At 56.5% G+C, this 23,127-nt stretch overlaps 1 protein-coding gene across 1 annotated transcript in view; it reads right to left on the bottom strand.

The window, feature by feature from the left end:
* DSCAML1 (DS cell adhesion molecule like 1) overlaps positions 1-23,127 on the bottom strand; it is a 430,778-nt gene that overhangs the window by 100,090 nt on the left and 307,561 nt on the right. The window contains exons 4-8 of the mRNA XM_027765686.1: positions 22,340-22,486; positions 15,174-15,452; positions 11,233-11,508; positions 8,075-8,371; positions 6,358-6,630 (exon numbers count right to left, since the gene is read on the bottom strand). Coding sequence (XP_027621487.1) covers positions 6,358-6,630; positions 8,075-8,371; positions 11,233-11,508; positions 15,174-15,452; positions 22,340-22,486 — 1,272 coding nt within the window. The remainder of the gene's footprint in view (positions 1-6,357; positions 6,631-8,074; positions 8,372-11,232; positions 11,509-15,173; positions 15,453-22,339; positions 22,487-23,127) is intronic.

Raw genomic sequence — 23,127 nt, 5'->3', positions numbered from 1 at the left:
CGGGAGCCTGTCAGGATCGGGGTGGGGGGGCGGCGGGGGGGCGGGTAAGACAGTCCCTCGGGAATTACCGGACCACACCATCTGCATACGCAGATGCGGGTCACACAGCAGAAATGCCGTCTAGGTGGGAGACTGCAGCTTCATGGGAGGAGGTGACATTTGAACAGGGAGTTAAAGGACTCACATGCTCCCCAGAAATACATGGCCTGAGAGAGAGGGAGAAGGCTGAGCCCAGGGCAGGGCCCGAAGAGGAGCTGCCATCCCTCCTGGTTTTTGGGAATAGCATTGATGGTGTCTGAGAGGCTGTTGAAGAAGAGTAGGCCAGCGCTTTCCTGGGCACTGCTGTCCTGGGGGAGCTGGGGATCAGACACCTTCCCAGAGGTCCCGGGCAGTTTTCCTGTTCCCCTTCACCCCTGTGCAGCCCCCTGCTCCAGCAGCATCCCCTCCACCCGGCCCTGCTGCAGGGCCACGGGGCTGAGGTAATGCGGGGGCTGACACGCATCCCTGTAGGAACCCTTCAGTAGGAGTGGAGGGGTGGAATCCCAGGGTTCCTCGCCAGCATTCTCACCCCCCCTGACTGTGGGCACACGGATGGCCTGGAGGAGGAGAAAGCCCAGCGTCCTGGCTTTAGCATGGGCTCATTAAAGTAGGAGGAGTGCCGTGAACAGGAGGTTCCAGGCAGGGGTGTGGAGGCAGCCGGCCGGATGTGGGCTGCTTTCTGACCTGTGAATCGGGGTGCCTCCCCCAGTGCTCAGGGTACAGTGAGCTGAATGTGTGTGCCCGTCTCCACCACTGGGCAACCTTCAGGAGCAGGGCCTCTGGCGGCATGCACCGGTGCTGACCCGGGCTCCCGTCGGTGTTGAATGTAGTCCCAGCCCCTGGTCTTGTGTCGCTGGCAGACAGTCTGGACGTAGGGGACACGAATGCCGCCCAGGCCAGGGCTCTGTGGAAGTTCTGCTCTGGGCACAAGCATCCTGGTGTCACCACAGAGGCCAGGGGATGGAGCGGCTGAGCAGATGCCATGGCCATGGAAGTCTATGTGGTGTCCGGCCACCATAAAATGTTTATGGTCCCTTGTTTGGGAGCACTGTGCAGGCCAAGGCGTGCTGACCACCAGCCCAGCCCATAAAGGCTTTACGGTGTCCTCATGGTCTGTCTTTGAGATGAAGCCTTTTATTTACCGCACCTGCCAGCGGACGTGTCTGGTGGGAAGCTGGGGCTTCTCTGCCCGTGCAGCGACGTGACGGGAGAGGACTCTGACTGGGGACCAGAGCACCCGGGTTCCAGACCTGCTGCCTGCCCAGTGACGGTGGGCAAGGTGCCTCCTCACCACTACCCTGCCTCTGTGCCTCAGTTTCCTCATCTGCAAAAGATGGATCGGACTGACTAATCTCTAAAGCTGATTTGGATCTTCCAGTTCTATCGCTAGCAAGTCCCTTATTTTAGGAATAATCACAACCTACTTTGGGTTTTGACATGACCCTCTCTCTAAGGAAGGCCTTCCTGGGCTCCCTGATTTAAGACGGCAAGCCCCTCCCTCCTCTTGCCCTCCCCCACCCTGCTATGAGACACACTGTTGATGTCTTTGACATGTGACCTGTTTCCCCACTAAAATGTAAGCTCCCTGACGGCGGGGTTGTGTCATTTAAAAATAGCTGTGTCAGGGCCATGAGGGGGTTGAGGCCTTGGACTTCAAAATGGCTGACTGCGGTTCAAGTACTGAACCTGTCAGCTTGATTTCTCACTTTCTCTTTCACTATAGCATGTCCTTTAGCAAAATTTAAAATAATAATAATAAACAAAGTGAAATAAATAATTAAGAAATAGCTGTGTTTGTAGAACTGAAAATAGTGCCTGGACCCAGGGGTGCCCTGTGAATGTGCCGACTGAATAAGCAGGTGTTGGTGCTGAGGCTGCTTCCCTGTCACCACGACCCGTCTGTGCCGCAGGAGGTTGCTGCTCCTTTGTGCCCAGCTCCCTGGCTGCGGACACAGGGTCGTGGGCAGCAGCTTCCCGGTCCCCTCTCCCTGGGTGCACTTAGTGTAGGCAGCAGCTTCCCGGTCCCCTCTCCCCGGGCGCACTTGGGCTCTCCTCCAATGAAGCCCCTCGTGCCTTTGTCCCGTGGATCCCAGCGGACTGGGATCCTGTGGATTCCTCCCCTCTGCCTCGCCGAGGGCAGGCATTAGGCCAGGTGGCTCTCTCTTAGGCTCTAGGACCATAGGAACCCTCAACCCGTTCGTTGGGGTGGAAGGGGGCCTCAGCCACAGGCTGCCAGGCACACAGTGCAAGCAGCAGTGCAGCTCAGCACTGAGTAGCCAGGGAGGGGTGAGTGTGGGAGGGAGGGAGGATGCTGGTGTGTGGGAGGGTGTGCACTTGCACTCCATGGGAACTGGGCCCTACCCCCTGGCCCGCCCTGCTGAGCACAGGTGCAGAGCACTGGCGTGCCCTTACTTCGGCTCCAGAGGCCTGGGAGGCTCAGACGTAGGGATGGAGAGGTTTCCTCCCCGAGCCAGTGCCAAGGGCCCGAGTGCAGCTCTGTCTTCCTAGTTAATTAAACATGCAGCCTGTGCGCCCAGAGATGCTTTTATGCCACATTATTTTTCAGCTACAGGGGGCCCTAAAGTCACTAAATCTAGGTTGGATTGTGTGCCCTCCTCTTAGCCTCTTGCCAAGATTCTCTCTGGATGCCCAGAGACAAGCACCCACCACCCCTGCAGCCCGGCTCTTCCCTGCCCGTCTGTGTTCCATGTGCCAAAGCCCAAGTGGCCCTCAACACACTGCCCCCTGACCCCTGCTCCTTCTCAAGTGCCAGGGGCATTTCATATGGCCTCACCTGCAGCCACTTATGGGAGGACACTAACGGGAAACATCTGTGCATGTGTCACTGCTGGCATGCACGTGGACACGTGTGTGCCCAAGTGTGAACAGACGAATGAGTTAATTTGTGCCACGTACATGCAACATGCATACAACATGAACCAGTGTGTTCATGTGTGTGGTCTCACACATAGGTCTCCGCATGTGTGTGTGTGCAGGCATGTTGGGTGTCTTCTGTTCTTCTCAGCTCAGTGTTTGAAAAATTCATTAGAAGACAAGCAGTCCCAGAAGGAATGGAGTCAGCAGTTGTTTTTCCAGCTCACAGAGCAGCATGGGTTTTTGTCCCGCCCCGCTGACAAACCCTTGGCCCCACTGAGTGGTGCAGGGGTTGGGGGGGAACTTGCAATTTTATCTCAAGCTCCTAGTGCCCTTTCTCCAGCCCCACCTTGTACAGGCCAGCTCGCTGCTGTGATCCTTGGTGGGATGCACATGTAGTGGGGTCTGGAGAGCTGGCCCTGGACCCATCCCTTCCTCTGCCAGAGTCAGGGCCCTGTGCCATGCCCGGGGGCACCTCCTCCACCCCCCTCCTCGGGTAGCTCTTAGAACAGCGCATCAGCTAATCAAGCAGCGTGATCATAATCAGCTCTGATGGGTTCTTCTGCAAAAGTGCATTCTAATGAGGTGGGGAGAGGGAGTCGGGAGGAAAGGATGAGGGGCCTGAGCGTCAGGAGGGGAGGGGGCATGGGCCCCTGTGCTCCTCGCACAAATGTTGCTTCTCGGTCTAGGAGAAAACAGGGGACTAACCCTCCAGGAGGGCTGGATTTCTGAGATTTTTCAGACCCCGAGGGTGGGGAAGGGTGATGGTGTGCACACAAGCCTGTTCCCTCACGTGCACGCGCACACACGCCCCTGCTTCATGAAGGCCCAGCCTGTGCTGGGTGCTGGGATACACTTGCGGCTGGGGAACGGGCTCTGCCCTTTACTCTCTCTCTCTTCACACACACATGCACACACACACACACACACACACACACGTGCGCACACCCCCTTCTCTCTCCCAGGGCTGGGCAGACACTGTCGCTCAACGCTACCACAACAGGCCCAGCGAGTCGCTGAGACGGAATGCATCAGATTCAATTCATTAGGACCGATCGCTCCCTGAATGGGGTTGAATAATTGATGAGCAGAAGCAGCTTTCAGGATGTTCCGAGTACTCCGAGGCCGCTGGAGCCCTGTTATTATTTTTTTTAAGCCGACAAACCCGGCCAAATGCTCACTGATGCGGGCGGGCGAAGGGAGTAGAGGAAAGGTTAGATGTTTTAATATGTGATGTTTACACTGTAAACTCTCGGTCCGCTGCTCGTAACAGAAATGGATACGCGGTCCGCGGTGCTGGGCGGGGGCAGGCGGGCTGCCCTGAGTCCCACTGCCACCAGGCTGATTGGCTTAGGAGGCCAGGGAGTGGGTGCAGCCCGGGGTTGTGAGGTTCCGGCTAGCACAGCAAGGGCTCCTGGGCTTGGCACTAGGCTGAGAAGGGGCAGGATGCCCCTCAGCCTGGCGGGGGTGCAGCGGCAGGAAGTGGAGAAGCAGATGCTGGGGGTGGGGTCCCCTCTCTCCTCCCCAAGCCTGAGATGGTCGCAGAGACCCCTTGTTCTCTGGGCTGGAAAGACACTGCCACCCAGACTGATGTCTCAGTTTCCACTTGACAGTCACACTGTCTGGCACTGTGACAGGTGGCGAGTACACAGGGATGCATGTGACACGCCTCTGTTCACGGATGAGGGTGGGCAGAGATGAGGAGGAGCACAGGGCAGAAATGCCACCCCGAGTTGCTGTTCCCAGTCACCTACCTGTCCTTTCCTCCTGAATCTCATTGTCTTCATGCACTTGAAGAGCCCAAACTCTTCCTCCTCCTAGACTTCCCTTCTCGGCTGACAATCCCTCCGTTCAGCTTCCTCCCAGTCTTGCAGCGAAGAAGAAACCAGGGGTCTGGGACCCAAGGGCTTCCTCCTGTGTCGGGCCCTCGGTGCTCTAGAGGGAGGTCTTTCCTCTTCTCCTTCCTTCCCAGGGCCCCTGGGCCAGGCAAGCTCCCCTCTCCTGGGCCCCCAGGGAAGGCTAGCTCCCCTCTCCTGGCTAGCTAGTACTCCTTTTCTTCCCTTGGGGCTATGGAGAGGGGCCTTCCAGCTTCCCTCCCCAGCCCTGGGGTGACATAGAAGCCCAGGAGAGGGAAGCCTCCGGGCGACTGGTGCTCTCAGAGTTCTCAAGGACTGTCTCGTGCACCTCCTCCCCTGTTCCCCGTGGTCCCAGAGGCTCTATTTCTTTATGTCTCAGACACAGGAAGGGGAAAATGCCCTTCCTGGGCCATTGTGGGTCAGAGCCACATTCTGGAGTTATTAGGATATGAGAAAAATTCTCATGCTCGATGCCAATTTATTTACCTTCTCTGCACCCCAGCTTTTTTTGCCCCGAATATTGGGGTTAGAATGGCACCTGCCTTAGATGAGCGGGCAGTTGTGGGGTTAAATTAAACAAAGCACGTACAGCATTGAGCACAGAGCCTGGCATAGCGGGCCCCCTCCGCGATATCTGTCACATAATTACGATGATTACTGGCAGGTGCGGGAGCACAGCAGGGGGGCTGCAGACCACAGCCCTCCCTTTCTCTTGCTTAGGGTCCAGGCTGCACCGACACCTCGCCTGCTTAACTTCCTGATGCCTGAGCCCACCCTGGCTCTTCTGGAAAAAGCATGGGCCCCTTACCCATCACAGCCGTCGCCAACCTTGTAACCTCCCACCCCCAGCTGCGTGGATTCACTGCCTTCTCCTTCAGGCCTGGAAGGACCCACCTCCCTCCCCCATCCCCCAGCACCCTGGCCACCCCTCTCTCATGCGCTGTCCAAGCTCTAGGTCTATCCTTTGCAAAGACTGTCTTTGGTGGCTTCCACACCTGCATAGCCCCAGAACCCAGGGGTCACCGTCCTGACTCACACATTCGTCCATGTGTTCATCCAATCTGCACACTCGCTGAATGGCCATTAGGTACCAGGCATGGTGCTAAAGGCCCTGCACGGAACGCAGACCTCATGCAGGTGGATGGAAGGGCCCAGCAGGGAGGAGGTCTGTAAGCACCAGGCAGTGCTCGCCAGGCCTCAGGCACACTAGCAGAGAGAACGCCTTTCTCAATTCTGCAAAGGCAGCCTGCAGCCAGCCTGTGCCCCGGGACGGAGCCAGGTATCCGCGTGTGTGCCCCCGACCCTGGCCTCCTGTTGCTGATGGCTGGTGTGGTCCTGCCATCTCTGGCTGGGTCTCCTGCCTCCTCCTTGGCATCCCCGGGGCTTGGGGCTGCCATGCCCTGCCGCCCACAGAGGGAGCGATGTATAGGTGCTCATGGCCTTCTCTGCCCACCCATTCTCCCCGCCCCTGGTGTGGGCCAGGCCTTTCTTTCTCAGCCGCCTGCATGGCTGGCTGGAGGGGGGCTCTGCATCTGAGTGGCCCTGTGGGCAGGGTGGGCAACGGCTCTGGCTGGGAAGGGAGGCCTACCTTTGACGGCCACATGGACGCTCTGGCTGATGGAGAGCTGGGGCTGGATGAGGACGCTGCACAGGTACTCTCCCTCGTCCATGCCCTTCTGCACGTCGGTCAGCTTCAGTGTCCCGTTCTCGAACACCACCTGGCGGTGGTTGTCGGGCAGCAGCAGGGCATCCTTGTACCACTTGATGGAGTAGTATGGGTAGCCGATGACCCTGCAGTTGATGAGGGTGTCCCGCCCGGCGACCGCCGTGATGTTCCTCATGGCCCGGATGCTGGGGGGCCCTGGGCAGGGGTCAGGAGGGAGGAGGAGGAGAGGAGGGAGGTAGTGCCGTCAGCCAGGGCAGCGGGTACCGCCCTCTTGCTCTTCTCGGCCCCTGAGGCTTTCAGGGGAAACCCGTTGTGGGTGGAGGGAGGCCTTTTTACAAGGCTCCAGGGAGAGGTTGGGATTGGGGGCCACTGCGGTCTCTCCTGGACTCACTGTCACTAGCTTCAAGTCGTTGCAAACAGATTCTCCACTCATGCCGGGGTGAGAATCCACTCCCCAACGGGACAGGGACACGGCCCGGACTGCAGCCACAGCAGGAGGGGTGACGGGAAGGCAGGTGCTCACATCTGACAGATTAGGGTTTGAGGGGCCAGGTGGGAGTGGGGAGGTTTTGTCATTTCCACCCCTACTTGCTCATACTGGTCTCACAACCAAGAGGATCTGGAATGTTGTAACTATTTAAAGGCCCACGGGCAGGTCTTCACTGGGTGAGCGGATGATTTTCTTTCAACAGGTAAAAGTGTAGGGTGGGGGGCCTCTGAAGACATTGGCCAGGGGAAGCCGGACGGATGGCAATGTGGGGTTGAAAAGGGGGTCGGCGGCCCCCAAGCGGCCACAGTGCTGGAGAGGGTCAAGGAGCTCCTGGACGTCACATCCCCACCCAGGAGGCAGGAGACCCACCTCTCTGTGCAGCTGGCCAGAGACCTGGTGCAGGTGGATTTGGCGTGAACCTCTGCCTCCCCTCCCCTCCCCTTCCCTGCCCCCATGGAGGCCAGCAACTTTCCCCACCTCACTACCTTCTTCCTCCTCTGCCCTCGGGTCATAGGTCACAGGTAGGGTCAGACCCCACAGGGCTGCACAGAGCTTCAGAGGGGACAAAAGGTCCCCACCACAGTGACTTGGAGAGCTGGGGTACAGAGACAGTCACCTCGAGGACTCCGTCCCCCACTTTTGGAGGCTGCCCTGCCTTGGGACATGCCCACCCCACCTAGCCTTTTGGAGAAAATGACACCCTGGCTCCTGACGCCTCCTGGAGTGCTGGGGCAGGCGCTGGGATCACGGCTGTGGTGGGCACCCGTGTTAAGTCAGGCCCGGCCCCTCGGCCCCCTGCCCTGACTTGGTGGGGCTGGCAGACGCTAGCAGGTGCTCAGCGTACCCGGGGCCTGGAGAGCCTGGATGGGAGGAGCGAGGCGTGGGGGTGGGCAGGGCAGACTGTGGGCGAGGAGGGCGGAGGAGGGATGGGAATGTGAATGGGGTGGACTGAACCAGACACACACTCACACACACGAGAATGGATGATGACCTCGCGGAGGGCAGGGGAAGGGGGCGAGAGAGAAGAGAGACCTCGGCTAAAATTAAAATGACGATTAATAAGTACTAATCACCACGAGAATAATGGGAACCACAGAGATGGCGAAGGAACTCAAAAGCCTATTCTGAGATTTAAATGTAGACAGGCACCTCTTACGTTTATTCGCGCCTGATATTCAGCACTGCCCACCGAGTTCCGCGCCGTGCACCGGTACACGCCCCCGTCGCGGATCTGGGGGCCCGTGACGTTCATGTGGCTGATGGTGGTGCCGTCCGACATGGTGTACTGGTTGGTGCGGTGGTTTCCGTCCCGCACGATGGGCTCGTCGTCCAGGGCCCAGGTGACCGTGGGGGGCGGGGCGCCCTTGGCCGCACACATCAGTGAGAACTGCTCCCCGGGGTTGACCACCTTCTCGCTGAAGGACGAGACGATGCGGGGCGTGCCGTCTGCAGGGAGCGAGGAGCCCCCTTCAGGGTCACTGAGTCTCGGAGAGACCCCGGGCCACCCCACCGAGGCAGGGGGAGGAGGCATAGCCGTAGCCGTCACAGCAATGAGCTTTCACGGGCATCAACTCGCTTGCTATCCACGACCTCGACCTCGTGGGGGGAGGGGCAGTGACTGCTGTAGGCGGATCAAGACTCCTGGGTTTGGCCCGCACCCAACCAACCACGTGTTAGCACTGTGTCTCGGGCAAGCTACACAACCTCTGATTCTTTTCATCTCTTGTTCGTAGTGGGCTGGGATAATGGTGACAACGACCTACCTCGGATGGGGCATTGTGGGATTAAATGAATTAATGCACTTAGCATGCTCAGCACATTGCTTTGTTGGTGCTTGGTAGACCTTAGCGCTTCTCATATAATTTTTAGTTTTTCGCCATAGAATGCATGTGCTTGCCAGAGAGAGAGAAAGACAAGAGAGCGAGTGAAAGTGAGAAATCTCACTCTCCCTATTTTGAGGGTGGCCATGCCACACTCCCTTTCTCCTCCATTCTCCTCTTGGGATTTTGAACATGCATGAACAAGCACCTGGTGTGATTTTTCTTTTGGAGAGATTTATGCTATAGGGCATGTGCTTGTCAGTGAGACAGACAGACAGAAAATGAAAAATCGTGCCCCCACAGGGGGTATGACCATGCCTCAATCCCTTCTGCATTCTCCTCTTGGGATTTTGGGCATGCATGCACACACTCCTGGTGTGTTTCAAGCTGCTGGGTCTGGGACTTGAACCGTGGTCAGCCATGTCCAGTGCCTTACACAGTATGCCGCCTGCTGGCCCCCAACGTTTCTTTATTAATACAGACACGGAAGCTCAGCAGTTAACCGTGTGGAACTCTGTGTGAATGGGTCGGTCCCATGGCGTGTGATTCTAGCTCTCTTTATGTGACCAGGCCCACAAGAGGGGCCAGTGGTGCTGTGTCCCATTAGGAAAAGACCTTAAAGCCGAGGCTTAAAGTGCAAGTTGCCCAGTGGCAGGGGAGATGGGGAGTCCGTGGCCTTAAGTCTTGGCTGACCGAACAACCTTGGGCTAGACAATTAACCTCCGTGCCCTGATTTCCTCACACGGACTGTGAGGATGTAACTATTAACCCGGCCATCCTTCCACACACGGCGTAAAGGGTTCGAATAGGCATTAAGTACTTTAGGGAGAAAACACCAAGCAAAGCGAAGGCTATGTGACATGCATTCTCGGCACCCCACCCACATTTCACACCGAAATGCTGATGCTCACCCAGGACGCGCCCGTCTGCCAGCCCCTGGCCTGTTTTGGGGGGAGACCCTTATCTAAACCCCAGGGAGAGCCTGGTGTCTGGCAAAGTCACCCAGGGTCACTCTGCCTTCAGCCCTTCCCTCTGCTGCTGTCCCCGTGTCTGCTCTCAGCTGGCCACCAAGTCCTCGCAGGGCTCTGTGATCCCACCAAAGCACATGAGTGGCCCCTCGGAGAGAAAGTGGGTGGGTGGGGGACTGCTCCCGGACAGGGAGGTACTCAGGAGGAGGGTCCTCCGAGACAAAAGGGGCCCTTTATAAACTATTCTGTGCCAGGCTGGTCCAAGTGCGTGTTGGGGACAGAGACCAGGGATTTGGCAGGACAGGAAGTGGTGAGGGCAAAGGAGGGACATTCGCTGGGCACCTCCTTGGGTTCAGTGGGTGCCCCTCACCTCCCGAGGAGCGAAGACCCATAGGCTGTGGCAGTAAGACGTGGAGGGTCCTGGCAGGCGGGGCTTGCTGGGGTCGGGCATCTTTGTAACAACCGGGAAAATTCCTGATGGGAATAGGACTGAAGGTTCTGGTTTTGTTTGGGGAGGACTTTATTTATTTATGTTTTTGGTACCAGTGAAGGATGAGCTGGAGAGCCAATAAACTTCTTGGAAAGGAAAGGACTCCTGCCGCCCCCACTGCACGTTTGTGCAAACGAGGAAGAGATACCTCTTCTTGCTAGCACGGTGGCTTCGGGCAAATGACTGAACCTCTCTGATTCTTTGCATCGCCTCCCAGTGTCGGGGCTTGTGGTTGGCAGGTGGAGTAAGAGCTCGCCCACTGGTGTTCTCACCCACCCTTCGGGCTGGGCACCTGTGCAGTCAACGACCTGGACAGCCATGAGCGGAGGTGCGGGGAAAGGAGCCTTGGGTGATGTAACTTTAGAGGGAGAGAGAGGGGGGCCAGGTGGTGGCAAAGTGGTAACGAAACTGGACCCACACGGGAACTACCCCGGGCTCGTGTCTTGAGACCTCCCTGTATATATCAGGCACGCACGTGTGTGCTGTGACCCGAGCTGGCTGGGGCTGGGGGTAAATTGCGGTGTGAGGACCCTGTTGGAGTGCCTGTCTGTCTTTCTCCCTCTCTTGCTGTTCTATTCTTTCTCTCACACAAGGGATAAAATAATGATGCCAGTAAAGGGAGAGAGAAACAGGTGAAAACTCGGGTCCCAGTAAGAGACAGAGATCTCGGTGAAGGGGCCTCGGCAGGGAGAGGATTCAAGTCCAGAGGTTGCTGGTATTTTACAGGGAAGAGTCAAGTTAGAACGGTGACTAAGAGATCTGAGTTCAAATCCCAGCTCTACCACCCGGGCAGAACTATGTTTCCTGGGGCAAGCAACCAAGCCCCAGTTTCCGCCACTGTGAAATGGGGAGCTCTGATGGAAGGGCCTCCACACGGGCCCTCGGAGGAGTAAACGAGATCGTGCACCTGCCTGGCATGGAGGGAGCCCCGGGTCAGGGCCTCCTGGCATGGCCACTGGCTGGAGGGAGGGGAGGAGGAAGGAAGCCTGGCAGCCCCGACCCCACCCCCTGTCCCACGCCCCAGCTCACCCTCCAGCGCGATGACGGCGAAGTCCTGGGCGGTCTGGGTCTTGCGGGTCGCGAAGCACTGGTAGGCCCCGGAGTGGCTCTTCTGGGCCGAGGTGATGAGCAGGGTCTCGTTGCTGAGCCCGCGGATGGAGATGGCCTCGTCGGGCAGCACCAGCTGGGTGTTGCGGTACCAGCGGATGGTGAACTCCGGGGAGCCCGTGAGGGCACAGGACAGGATGACCGTGCTGCCGATGCCGGTCTTCAGCTTCTTTGGTGTCAAGGTCACGTGAAGGGGGTCTGGGCCATGCCGGGTAGGGCAGAGGTGGTGGCATTGGGGGGCAGGGAAGGGAGCGAAAAGGAAAGACAAAGGGCTTTGTTGGGGATGGAGCGTAGCTGGGGGTGGCAGTGGTCAACGGAAGGCCCAGGGTCCACCCCAGACTCCCGAGCACTGGGACTGGGACTTCTCTGCTGGAAGCCTCAGTTTACCTGTCTGTTAAATGGCTGTGTCTGGCTAGGGTCTCTCCGAGGTTCTAGTCTGTGCTTCTCTGACTGGGTCCCATTGCCTGGGCAGGACTTTCTAACAGGGTGGGGACTTGACGGGCTCATTGTCCTTGCTGTCACCCACCCCAGAACCCCTGGCCCAGTCAGCTGTCCTCCAGACCCACATAGTTAACAGATAACCTCCTGGCTTCCTCCATAGGGACTCAGACTCCCTGTCCTGCATCCTTTCCCCAGGCCCGGGGCTCCAGGGCTAGATCCCATGGTAACCTCCTCCCTCGCTCCCTCCAGCTATACTCCGATCTGCAGCCTGCACCTCCTTTCCCTGGCTCCCAACAGCTCAGCATGACCTTCAAGGTCCTCAGGGCCCTGGGGGGCCTGGACTCCTTCCTTCCCACCCGTTCTGTTGTCACGAAAGCCACGTGGTCTCTAGAGCATCAATAACCTGCCCGTGGCACCTGTATGTCCTAGGCTGCCTCTGGCCCCCAAGCTTCTGTCTAGAGTGCTCTTTGCCTAGTTCCTACTCATCCTGCACACTAAGCTCTGGTGTCACTTCTTGCAGGAAGCCTTCCTGGACACTTCTCCTCCTCCCAGGCTGGGTTATAGATCCCCTTTCTGGGCCTCCCTGTGCATAACCAACGTCACACTGAACATACTTTTTATTGCCTTCTTTGTGTTCTTTCTTGACTGTGAGTCCCATGAGAGCAGGGTGACATCCCTCGGCTTCCACTCTACCAGGACCTGGTCATGTTTATTGACTGACCAGCTGACGGGCTGCCAGCTGGCCTCCCTCCCTGACCTCGAAGTGTTTGGAGTTCTGTGTGGGGCACTCAAGCCTTAGGAGCTTGGGATCTCAGAGAGGTCACCGCAGGTCCCTGTGGGCTGGGCACAGCCAGATCAGGCATGACTTCCTGCTGGCTCATCCCTTCCTCCACGTGCCTCTGCCCATTGCCCAGGAAAGGTCAGTGGGCCATGAGGCAGGCGGCCTCCTGCATCACCACCTGGAGCTCCTAGGCCTCTGCCAGCCGTGCCCTCCTTGCTGCCCCCGCATGGGCTTAGTGACAGGATGGGCGGGGGGTGCTGGTTGAGTACGGGCATGGAGAACATAGCTTTTCCTCCACAATCCTGCAGAGGGGCTGCAGAGGGGCTGGTGATGTGGCAAGGCCATCTTGTTGTCCCTTTTTTTTTTTTTTTTTTTTTTTGAGAGGTTTTTGCTATAGGGCGCGTGCGCTTGCCAGACAGAGAGAGACATAGAGACAGAAAGCGAGAAATCACCCCCCAGGGGGATGGCCACGCTGCAATCCCTTCTCCTCCATTCTCCTCTCGGGATCTTGGGCACGCACACACATGAGCCCGGTGTGAGTTTTAAGCCACCGGGTCCGGGATGCAAACCACAGTCAACTACGTGGGAGTCCAACGATATAGCCATTACGCTAACTGCTGGTCTCCATCTTGCTTTCCCTTAAACCAGTCATACAGTCGAGCTTTCGGGAGAGATGGGGTCCAAGGAACAAAGGGGACTCAGGAGACAGGGGCCAGGGCAGGTGTGCACACCTCCAGAGTCGGCTACTTACAGGTCATCTGTGCAGGAGTGCTTGGATATTAGTCTGTTGGGGTGAGGCAGCACGTGTACCTGTGCATGTGTGTAGGCACGGATGTATGCAGGAGGAAGTGATGTGTGCTTTTCATTTTTTTTTAGAGAGAGATTTTTGCTATAGGGGACATGCACTTGCCAGAGAGACAGAAAGCAAGAAATCACCCCCCCCCCCCCCCTGGGGGATGGCCACCCCGTAATCCCTTCTCCATTCTCCTCTTGGGATTTTTGGGCACGCACACACACCTGCCCAGTGTGTTCTAAGCAACCAGTTCTAGGACTCGAACCACGGTTGACTACATGGGAGTCCAGCAACGTAATCATTAGGTCCTGATGTGTGCATTTTCAACATGCATGTTGCATCTGTGTGCGAGGCTCCGCATGCCTGTGTGTACTGGAGCAGGAACCGGGAGCACCGCCTCTGCGTTACCTAGAGTTGGGTTTGCTCGTTTCTAAGGGCGTAGCCCTCCTGACCTAATTCCTGAGATTGTGTGTGTGTGTGTGTGTGTGTGTGTGTGTGCGTGTGTGTGTGTTCCAGGATGGGGAGGAAGAAGACAAAGGTAGTATTAGACTCATTCAGCTTGTGCTCATAGCAAGAAGGTAACAGTGGCCCTTCCATCTGCTCCCTGTTGTCCTGGGACCCTGGGCCCCATAGGGGGGCTGTCAGCATTTTACTCAAAGCACCTGCACCATGGGCTGCCACTCCCCGAGCGTTTCTGGGGAATTTTTCTGCTGTTTGTGTTACAGTGACTTCATGTGGGGGCTACTCCCTGCAGTTAAATGCTCTCTAATTGCCAAGACCCCCTTGGTGTGGGGGAGGAGGTAAGCCTGCAGCTAGGCCCAGGAGGCCAGGCACGGGTCCTGCTGTGGGCCCCTGGTCTGCAGCCCTGCAGCTCGATGCTCATGAGAGGGGTGAGGTGGGGGTGGAACGTCCTGGCCCCTCCCTGAAGAGTGACTCTTTCTCAGGATGGGGGTGGGGTCCCCTCAGAATGGAAGTCTTCCAGGTCAAGTGACCTTTGCATTACCACTGGGTACAACCTTCAGGGACACAGGCTTTGTGGCTCCACCGGACAAGGGATTTCCCTGAGAGTCTCCAGATCCCAGGGAACTCGGAGAGGCAGACTCCATATGCCACGGCTAGAAGGAGCCTCTTCGCTTTACAGATGGAGACCCGGAGGCTGGTCTCAGGGAAGGGGCTAGAGCTGGGGGTGGGCAGCTAGCTGTCAGGAGTCCTTGTCTGTGGTTCTTTCTGGGGCCTTAGTCATTCTGCCTTACCTTCTCTGACTGCCTGGGGCCCTAACGGCAGGGGGTCTGCTGGGGCTCAGGGAACCCCAGGGCTCTGGGTTGGGACAGGAACAGGACAGGACCGAGCTGACGCCCACTGGCAGATCCTGGTGTGGTGGGCTCAGCTCTTTATGCCCAGGGCCTGGTCCAGGCTGTCATGCCTCCATCAACTTCAGTTAGACATTCCGTATGCCCCCAGGATGGTGACATGCATCCTCTCTAATGGGTTAACATCCCATTGCCTCCCGTAGCTCAGACCATCGACTTGCACAAGCCGAGAGGCCATTGTGGTGAGCTCATCACTGTCACCCTCATCCCATTAGATGCCATTTTACAGAGGACACTAAGCTGAGGGTCATGGCGATGTGTTTAGCCCAATGCCAGCTAATCTGCTAGTATCAGGACCAAAAGGCAGATCCAATTTCAAACCAAGGGTTTTGCAGGCACCGGACTGCCTTCCTCAGCAGCCAGGGTTACCCCGTAGGGCCAGCCAGTGGCAGGTGCAGCTGCCAGCCACCCCCTCTGCTGTCACACAGTGATGCTCTCAAAGGTTCCCGGGGATGTGAGGGGGGCGTCCCAGACTCACCGATGACTGTAAGGATGCCCGTGGCCTCTGCCGAGCCGAAGGTGTTGGTGACCTCACAAATGTAGGTGCCACTGTCCTCGGTCCGCAGGTCACTGATGGTCAGCCCTGTGACGCGCTTGGTCCAGCGGCTGTCGGTTGGGAGGGGCCGGCCGTCCTTGAGCCAGCGGATGGCAGGGATGGGGTAGCCCGAGGCGGCGCAGGGCAGCTCCACGGTCTGGCCGGCCCACACTTCCTGGGAGTGGAAGCCGTCCAGGATGGTGGGGATGGACTCGGCAGGGTCTGGAAGGCAGAGAGGGTCGGCAGCCCCGGCCAGGCGCGGGGGGGGGCAGCCCCGGCCGGACGCGGTGGGAGGCAGTGGGGCTGGAGAGGGCAGGCAGGCACCCAGAATAGGACCTGCCTACAACGGCACCCTGCGTGAGCAGTTCCAGGCAGAGGACTCACTGCGTCTCCGGTGCGCAGGCCGTTCTGCGCCCTGAGAGCCATGCTTGGGGCCGGGCTGGGAGGAGGAGAGAAAGGGAGGAGTTCTGGGCTAGAATGAAAGACAGAGGTGGTGGGAGAGAGACAGAGCAAGAGGGGCAGAGAGAAGAGAGCTTCTTTCACACACACATGCCCTGGGGTCTGGCCAGATGCTCAGGATGGCCTGAATTTGCAATTCTTGGCCTCAAAGGCCTCCTTGGGGTTTTCTGCTCTGGGGACCTCCCCTTTTTAAAAACCTTCATAGGCTCCCCATTACGGACAGCACCTTGAATTCCAAGGCTGTTTGTGATGTGCCCCCCTCTAGGGTCTCGCCACCCTGTCTACACAGCCCTCCCCTGCTCACTCAGGGCTGCGATCTCCCGATCTCCCTTCGTGGCTCACATGGTCACCTGGATGCCTGGTCAGCCGCTCTGCACCCCCACTTCCTACCCTTTCCCACAGACCAGCCTAAATGTCCCCCCAGGCCACTCTCACTGATTCCCATGGACTTCCACGTTCTTTCCGTTTATGTTCAAACAATCCTTCTCCTCCCTTCTTTCTTAAAAACAATTTTAAAGGAAAAACTCCAAGGTGCTTCTTCGTGAACAGGTAATGTGGACACCCGGTAAACTTCGCCACGTGTGCAGCAAGGAGTCTCCCCACGCTCTGCCTCGGCCGCCCCACTTGCCTCCTCAGAGGCTGATCGCTGTCACCCGCTCCCCCTTTCCAGGCGCAGTCCCACTGCCCACGTGCCTGTCTTCCCGGCAGGCCGCAAACTCCCCCAGGCAGTGCTGAGCCTGCTGTGTCTCCACTGCCTGGCACGGACGGGGGGCCCCAGATCCTTGAGCCATGCTTGCCTCAAGGAGGATGAGTGGGGCACTCAGGCGTGGGGCCAGTGGTTCGATTTTTCTGGACAAAACGCCACACTGCAGGACTTTTCAAGAATGAAAGAACTGGCTTAGTGACTTTGGAAGGTGCGCAGGGGTGAGGGTGCTGAAACCAGGGAGGTGCAGCGGCCTGCTCAGGATCACCCTACAGAGCCAAGCTCCGAAACCAGCTCTCTGCCCGCCCTTGGTCAGTAAATAGGGCCAACACTGAGTTTGCTCAGGAGTGCGCAGGTGAGAACTGATCCCCGCTCACTAGCAGGGCGTTTCCTCGTTAGCTTGTCTCCCTTGGAGAAGGGTTGGGCTAGGAACTGGAATCCCTGGAGAAAGACTTTCCAGAAGACTTCCTGCTCTCTCCCCACCTTCCCAGGCTGTTCAGGTAATGCTTGTGGGCTGCAAAAGGAGGCTGGGCTGAAATCCGAAGGCCCCCGGTGCAAGTTCTGCCTGAGTCACTACGAGTCCTGTGACCAGTGGCGCTTCGGATCCCTCCAAGCCCGAGTTTCCTCCTCTGCTGGTGGAGGCGATGGCGCTGCCTCCAGATTGCTGGAGACTCCAGCAAGCACCCAGTGGCAAAATGTATGTCCCAGAGCTTTCGCCTGGACACGGAGCTGCAGATGAGTGGGGTGATACAGTTGGCACCCCCTCGCCCTTCCAGCCAGATTCTGTGGCCTCTTCCTCCACCCTCCAACCTGATGGGAATGGTCCGGATAAACAAACCGGGTGCCAGGGAAGAATTACTCAATGTGACACTTAATTGATGCAAAATACACAAATTCCATGGCACCACAGAATTTACAAGCGGAGGGGCCGGCAGGGCGGTGGAGGAAGGGGCGGGGGGAGGGAATTAATCACTGAGGCTCAGGCGTGAAATTAAATTCTGAGGGAAAGAAACCTCTTTCATTACTCCAGAGCAGAAGTAAAATGCTGCCGCGTGTACACAGCGACTGCCCGGGGGGACCAGGCGCTGCCAGCCCCCTGTGCAGGGCTGGAGGGAGACAGATGGCCTGGCCTGAGGAGTTGCTGAGGATGGCCTGGGGCTGGGCTGGGGCCTGAGTCTGGGGCATCATGGGGAGGCTGCTAGGATGTCCGGGAGCTGCAGAGCAGTGCTACACGATTAGGGACCTGCTGGGAACACGGCTTCTGTACCCGCTCTGGCCTTCCTGAGCTCCAGAGAGTGGGTGACCAGCCTCTTTGGTCACTGTCTTCCTCCTTTATACTGTGGACAGTAAAGCCCATCCCCCAGCATCGTCCAGAGGATGGCAAAGTGAGTTAGCGTGCATGAAAGCACATGGAAAGCTCCGGAAAGCACCTCAAGGTTTCGGTGGTCTTAGTATGTTGTATTTTGGGCCGGGGGCTTGGGCTTCCTTGTCACTGCCTCCCCTCTCTTGGAAAACAGAAAAATGAAAGCTGCTCTTCTTCCCTTGCATCGGCACTTTGGAAGTGTTGTTGGAAAAAGGTGGCAGCGGCAGAACAAGAGTGACAGCCACCACGGCAACAAGAGCAGCGGCCGCCGGGGGCCAAGCGCGCCCTGTGCGTCAGGCGCCTCGCCAAGCTCTTACACATGGTCCGGTCTGGTTCCCCTAGTGACCCCGTGGAGGACATCTTGTCAGTCTCACCTTACAGAGGAGCACGCTGAGGTTTGGGGACACCGTTTTATGCTAGCTTGCACAGCTAGTGAGCGGGGAGGCTGAGATGGAAACTTTGTTCTGATTTATAAATGCCCTTTTAACAACACGCCTCCTTTTCTCCCCTGATTTTTTTTCTCTTTTATTTAAAATGTATTTAAGTCCTCATGGTTATTATTATTTTTAAAAATTTGACCAGAGAAAGACAAGGAGGAAAAGTGAGAAAGCAAGCCGCCAGGTCTGGGACTTGAACCCTGGTCAGCCTGGACTCCATTGGGGGTTCAGTGCCTTTACCACCATGCCACCTGCTTGGCCCTCTCCCCTTGATTTTAACATTTAGTGAGCTGAGGATGTGAGCACAGATGTGGTTCCGGTCCTCATGGAAAGCCCATCTCCAACGCGCTGTTGCGTGTCCTGTTCGCCTGTTCCTCTTGATCCAAGGAACACTTACCCTTCCCGGCCACCAGCCCCAGGAGCTCACTGGGTCCTGGCCACGGGATGAAAGATCTCAGCCGACACCCATGCCCACCTCTCAGGACCGGCTCCTACCCCCGACTCCTGGCAGAGGGTTAGAAATGGGTGGGAGGGGCCGGCGAGCCCGGAGGCCAGGGCCGGGCTCCCTGCGAGCCCCTCTGCACTGCTCTGTATCACTTGCATTTTTGCCGAGACAAGCAGCTTGCAGATCGCCCTGTCACATCACATCACATCACATCAGGCCCCCGCGTCACTGCACGGCCCCCTCCCCTCCGCTCCCTCCTTCCTCTCTCCTGTCTTCCTTTGTCTCTCTCTGAGTGTTTTTCCTTCCTGTTTCCTGCCGGGCCGCTCTCTCCATGCCCAGGCCTCTCTGTGTCCGTCTGGGTGCTCTTCTTCCCGTAGCTCCGTGTCTCTGCTTGGGCTTCGTTGTGAGTTCTCTCTCTCGCTCTCCTCCCGCCTGCCCCTTCTCCTGTTGGTGAATGATGATGATGATGACAAGGAGGAGGACTGGCAGATCCTGCACTTTAAAGAGTGTCCTTCTGAGGGCCTCCTGCCTGCTTTTGCCCAAAGTTGGAGGTCCGGCCAGGAGACTAGAGGGTGAAGGACTCAATTTTCTGATATTTTTTTCTTTAGAGAGATTTTTTTGCTATAGGGCATTCGGTGGAAAGACAGAGAGACAGAAAGATAGAGAGAGAGAAATTGCCCCTCCGGGGTGGATGGCCACACTGCAATCCCTTCTCCTCCATTCTTGTCTTGGGATTTGGGGCATGCACACACATGTGTCTGGCTCGAGTTTCAAGCCGCGGGGTCCAGGACTCAAACTGCAGTCAACTATGTGGGAGTCCAGCAATGTGACCTTTACGTATCTACTGGTCCCAAGGGCTCAATTTCCTTTCTTTCTCCTTGCCTTTCTTTCTCTCCCTTTTATTTGCTAGAGGGCACATGTGCTTGCCGGAGAGAGACAGAGACAGGGAGAGGAAGAGAGAAAATGAGAAAGTACCCCCACCCCCCCGTGGGGGATGGTCACACACAATCCCTTGACATCCACTTCTCCCTCCTTTCAGGCTTTTGGACATGCATACACACATGCCTGGTTTATTTTTCAAGCTACTGGTCTGGGTCTTGAACTATGGAGTTGGCTATGTGGGGCAGAACCCAGCTTTAACCACCATACCACCAGCTGGCCCCAAGGGCGAGATTTTCATGGAGAAGAACAGAGCGGGCCTGTAGGAAAGGGGATTTCTGTGCCTTTTCCACATCATATGAGAAGCATGCAAATGAGATGCAAAACAGCATATAAACAAGTCCCTGTGATTCGGAGCCAACCACGCTGACACGTTAGGGAATTGGGCTGCAGATTCCGAAGTCAAGTCACAAAGACGGTGCTGCCTACTACAGCCCCTCTCTTCCTGTATGATGACGCAGTTTTCCTGGGCATTGATTAATGCCACAAACATTCACTTAGCACCTACTGTGTGCCGGGTACAGACATGAGGGTGAACTGTTGCCCTCCTGGCTCTTCCAACTGTGTTAGGCAAATGGGGGGAGTCCCAGAGAGCCATCTGTCGGCCAGGTAGGTTTCACCAAACCAAAGCACACAGAATCTCAGTGCCATGAGATGAACTGCTTTTCGAGCGCCTTGCGAGGCTGTGTGATGTTGTGGGTCTGATCCCAAATGCCAGGTGTTCTCTCAGTCCACCCTCCTCCTGAAAGTCAATCCTACCTCACTTCTTCAAGATAGGAATGTTCAATTTATAGGTTGCAAACCATGAGGAGGTTGTGAAAGCCATCGGGTGAGCTGAGACCAGCATTTAGAGAAACCAAAACAGGGGGCCGGCAGGTGGTGTGGTGGTTAAAGATGCTGGACTCCCTCATTGCTAGTCAGAGTTTGAGTCCTCAACCTGGTAGCTTGCTTCCTTTCTCACTCTCTCTCTCTCTCTGGTGAGCACATGTGCTCTGTTGAAATTAAGCAACAACAGCAAAAAAACAAACAAACAAAAAAGATAAATAAAGTTAAATAAATAATCTTAAAAAAAAGAAAAGAAAACTCAAAATAGATTAGAATAGAATAGGAAATACCGGAGTGGTTGCAATGGTGGGGTGAAAACATGGTGAGCACTGCACACGTCTTGATAAAAATGTCTCCCCTGCTCACTGCTGGTGCTGCTCAGACCCACTGCTCCGGAAAGCCTCCATGGGGAGTGCAAAGTGCCTTCATTATTCTCCGTGAGTGGAACGTGGTGACTGGCCCCTTCCATCGGGCACCTGCAGCTGGAAGGACTCTGGGCCCAGGAGGGGACAGAGTTTGAATCTGGTTGTGCCTCCTGTTAGTTAATTTCAGGCCCGGGGCAGCTGCGAGATGTAGGGTGCCACAGCACGTCACAGGGCACAGTGGTAGGGGGACAATAGTAGGAGCCGTGGCAGGATGCCAGAGCTCCGTGGGAGGCCCGGGCATAAGTCCTGGACGGATCTGAATATGCTGTGACGTCACATGTCCCTGTGAGGGGTACCTCCTCTCACTCTCTCTCATAACAAATGAATACAATTTAAAACATAGCTAGGACAGACTGCTTGGCTTCCCTAATTTTTAAAATTTACTTTTAAAGTTTAAAGAATTCCTATTTTTTTTTTGTTGTTGTTGTTGTTAGAGGGCATGTGTGCTCTCTGAGGAGAAAGAGAGGAGAGAGAGAGAGAGAGAGAGAGAGAGAGAGAAAGGAGAAATTGAGAAAGCACCTCCCACGGGGAATGGTTACATGGCAGGCCCTTCTCTCCAATCTTTTTGGAATTTTGGACACACACACACACATGTGCCTGGTATGTTTTTCAAGCCACCGGGCCCAGGACTTGAATTGCACAGTTGGTCACATGGAATTCGCTGCTTTAACCAGCACACCACTAGCTGGCTCCATGACATTCGCTTTTAAGTCCATTTATTTGATTTTGATAGACAGTGTACAAGCACGAGAAAGAGGAACTCTACGGCATGACCCCAGCCTCCCAGCCCTGCAGGCCAGCAGGAGCCTCGAATCCACCAGGGATCCCGTAACCTGCCATGTGCCAGCAAGGCGGACCTGCGATTTGGTTTCCTTGCCTGAGAGAGTTGGGCTACGGACTGGGCCTAACAGACAGCAAGTCCGTGAAGCCCCCCAGGGCACGGGAGATTCAAGAACTCTCGGCACCCAGCCGTCCTGAGAAGCTATATCATTCCAGAAGTAGGACCCTTCGCCCTGTTGAGAAATATTTTTGTTTAGAAGCTATAGTCTGCCACATGATGTGAGGTGGCCTGAACAAAAGATTTACGTGCGCTCACAGACAAAAAGGAACCGTAACATGGAGATGTACGAAAATCCTCAAAATCTAGACTGATAGTTACTATGGTTGAATGTCAGGTTCTACCTATGAGCTTCCTGACAGGGAAGGTGAAAAAAGGAAGCGAGAGGAGGTCTGTAACTTTCATTATTGATAAACGCAAACACATCCGTTCTGTGGGAGCGTTACGGTTTGTCCAGCGCAGACTCCTGGAAAGTGTCTATCTCGCGAGTCCTCCCAAGAGCCACCCAGAGCCAGGCTGGCCAAGGGCTTCCTGGTGGCTTCGGTGTCCCTAATCTTTTCTGTACTCTTTTCCTGAGTCCCCGAGCCCCAGGGCACTTGTGGTGCAGAGGCACCGAGGCCCAGAGGGGGCGCTGCCCTGCCCCACTGCCACCCACTGCGCCCGGCCCCCACCTACCTGTCACGGAGAGGCGCGCCCCGTTGCTCTGCCGGGTCTCCCCACTATACTTGTGCTTGGTGATGCAGCGGTAGGTGGAGAGGGCGTCCTCCTTCTGGACGTCGGAGATGTACAGCCCGCCGTGGTAAGTAATGAAAAACCTGTTCTCTGGAGACACAAGCAGGGCATAGGCCGTTACTCCCTGGTCTGGGCAGCGCTAGCGGGCAGGTGGCCTTCTTCCAGGCCAGAACTGTTGCCCAGAGAGGGACAGGAGGCCATGGGGAAGACCAGCGGGGAAGCTGGGGCAGCCTCAGAGGCAGGGCCGAGCAGCTCCCGTAGATGAAGATTTCACAGCAACCAAGAGGACACAGAGAAATCGGCATTAAACGGGAGGAAGTTGGGCTTTTAGAGTCCAGCTGATCTGGGCCCCAGTCTGGCTCTTCCAATGATTATCTGTGTGGCCTCGGGAATAGTACTTAACCTCTCTGAGCCTTAGCTCCCAATGTGGCTCAAGTAATACTTAATTGTTGGGGGTCGGCAGGTGGCATGGTGGTTGTGCACTGGACTCCCACATAGCTGACCACGGTTCAAGTCTCAGACCTAATGGCTTGCTTTCTCATTTTCTCACTCTCTGTCTCTGTCTTCCTCTGGTCAAATTAAAAATAAATAAATAATAATAATGATGAATTAAAAAAAAAAAAACTTCACAGGGTGGATGTACAAACAAAGAGATAATAACTGAGTGTCCGCACACAGCGAGAGTCCACTCCGTGAACGGTAGTCCTCATCCTCCCTAGCACTTTGTGAGT

This window comes from Tupaia chinensis, unplaced genomic scaffold (assembly GCF_000334495.1).
Source record: "Tupaia chinensis unplaced genomic scaffold, TupChi_1.0 Scaffold139431_1, whole genome shotgun sequence".
Lineage (NCBI taxonomy): Eukaryota > Metazoa > Chordata > Mammalia > Scandentia > Tupaiidae > Tupaia > Tupaia belangeri.
The sequence above is the reverse complement of the archived record's forward strand: the minus strand, read 5'-3'. Positions and strand labels throughout refer to the sequence as shown.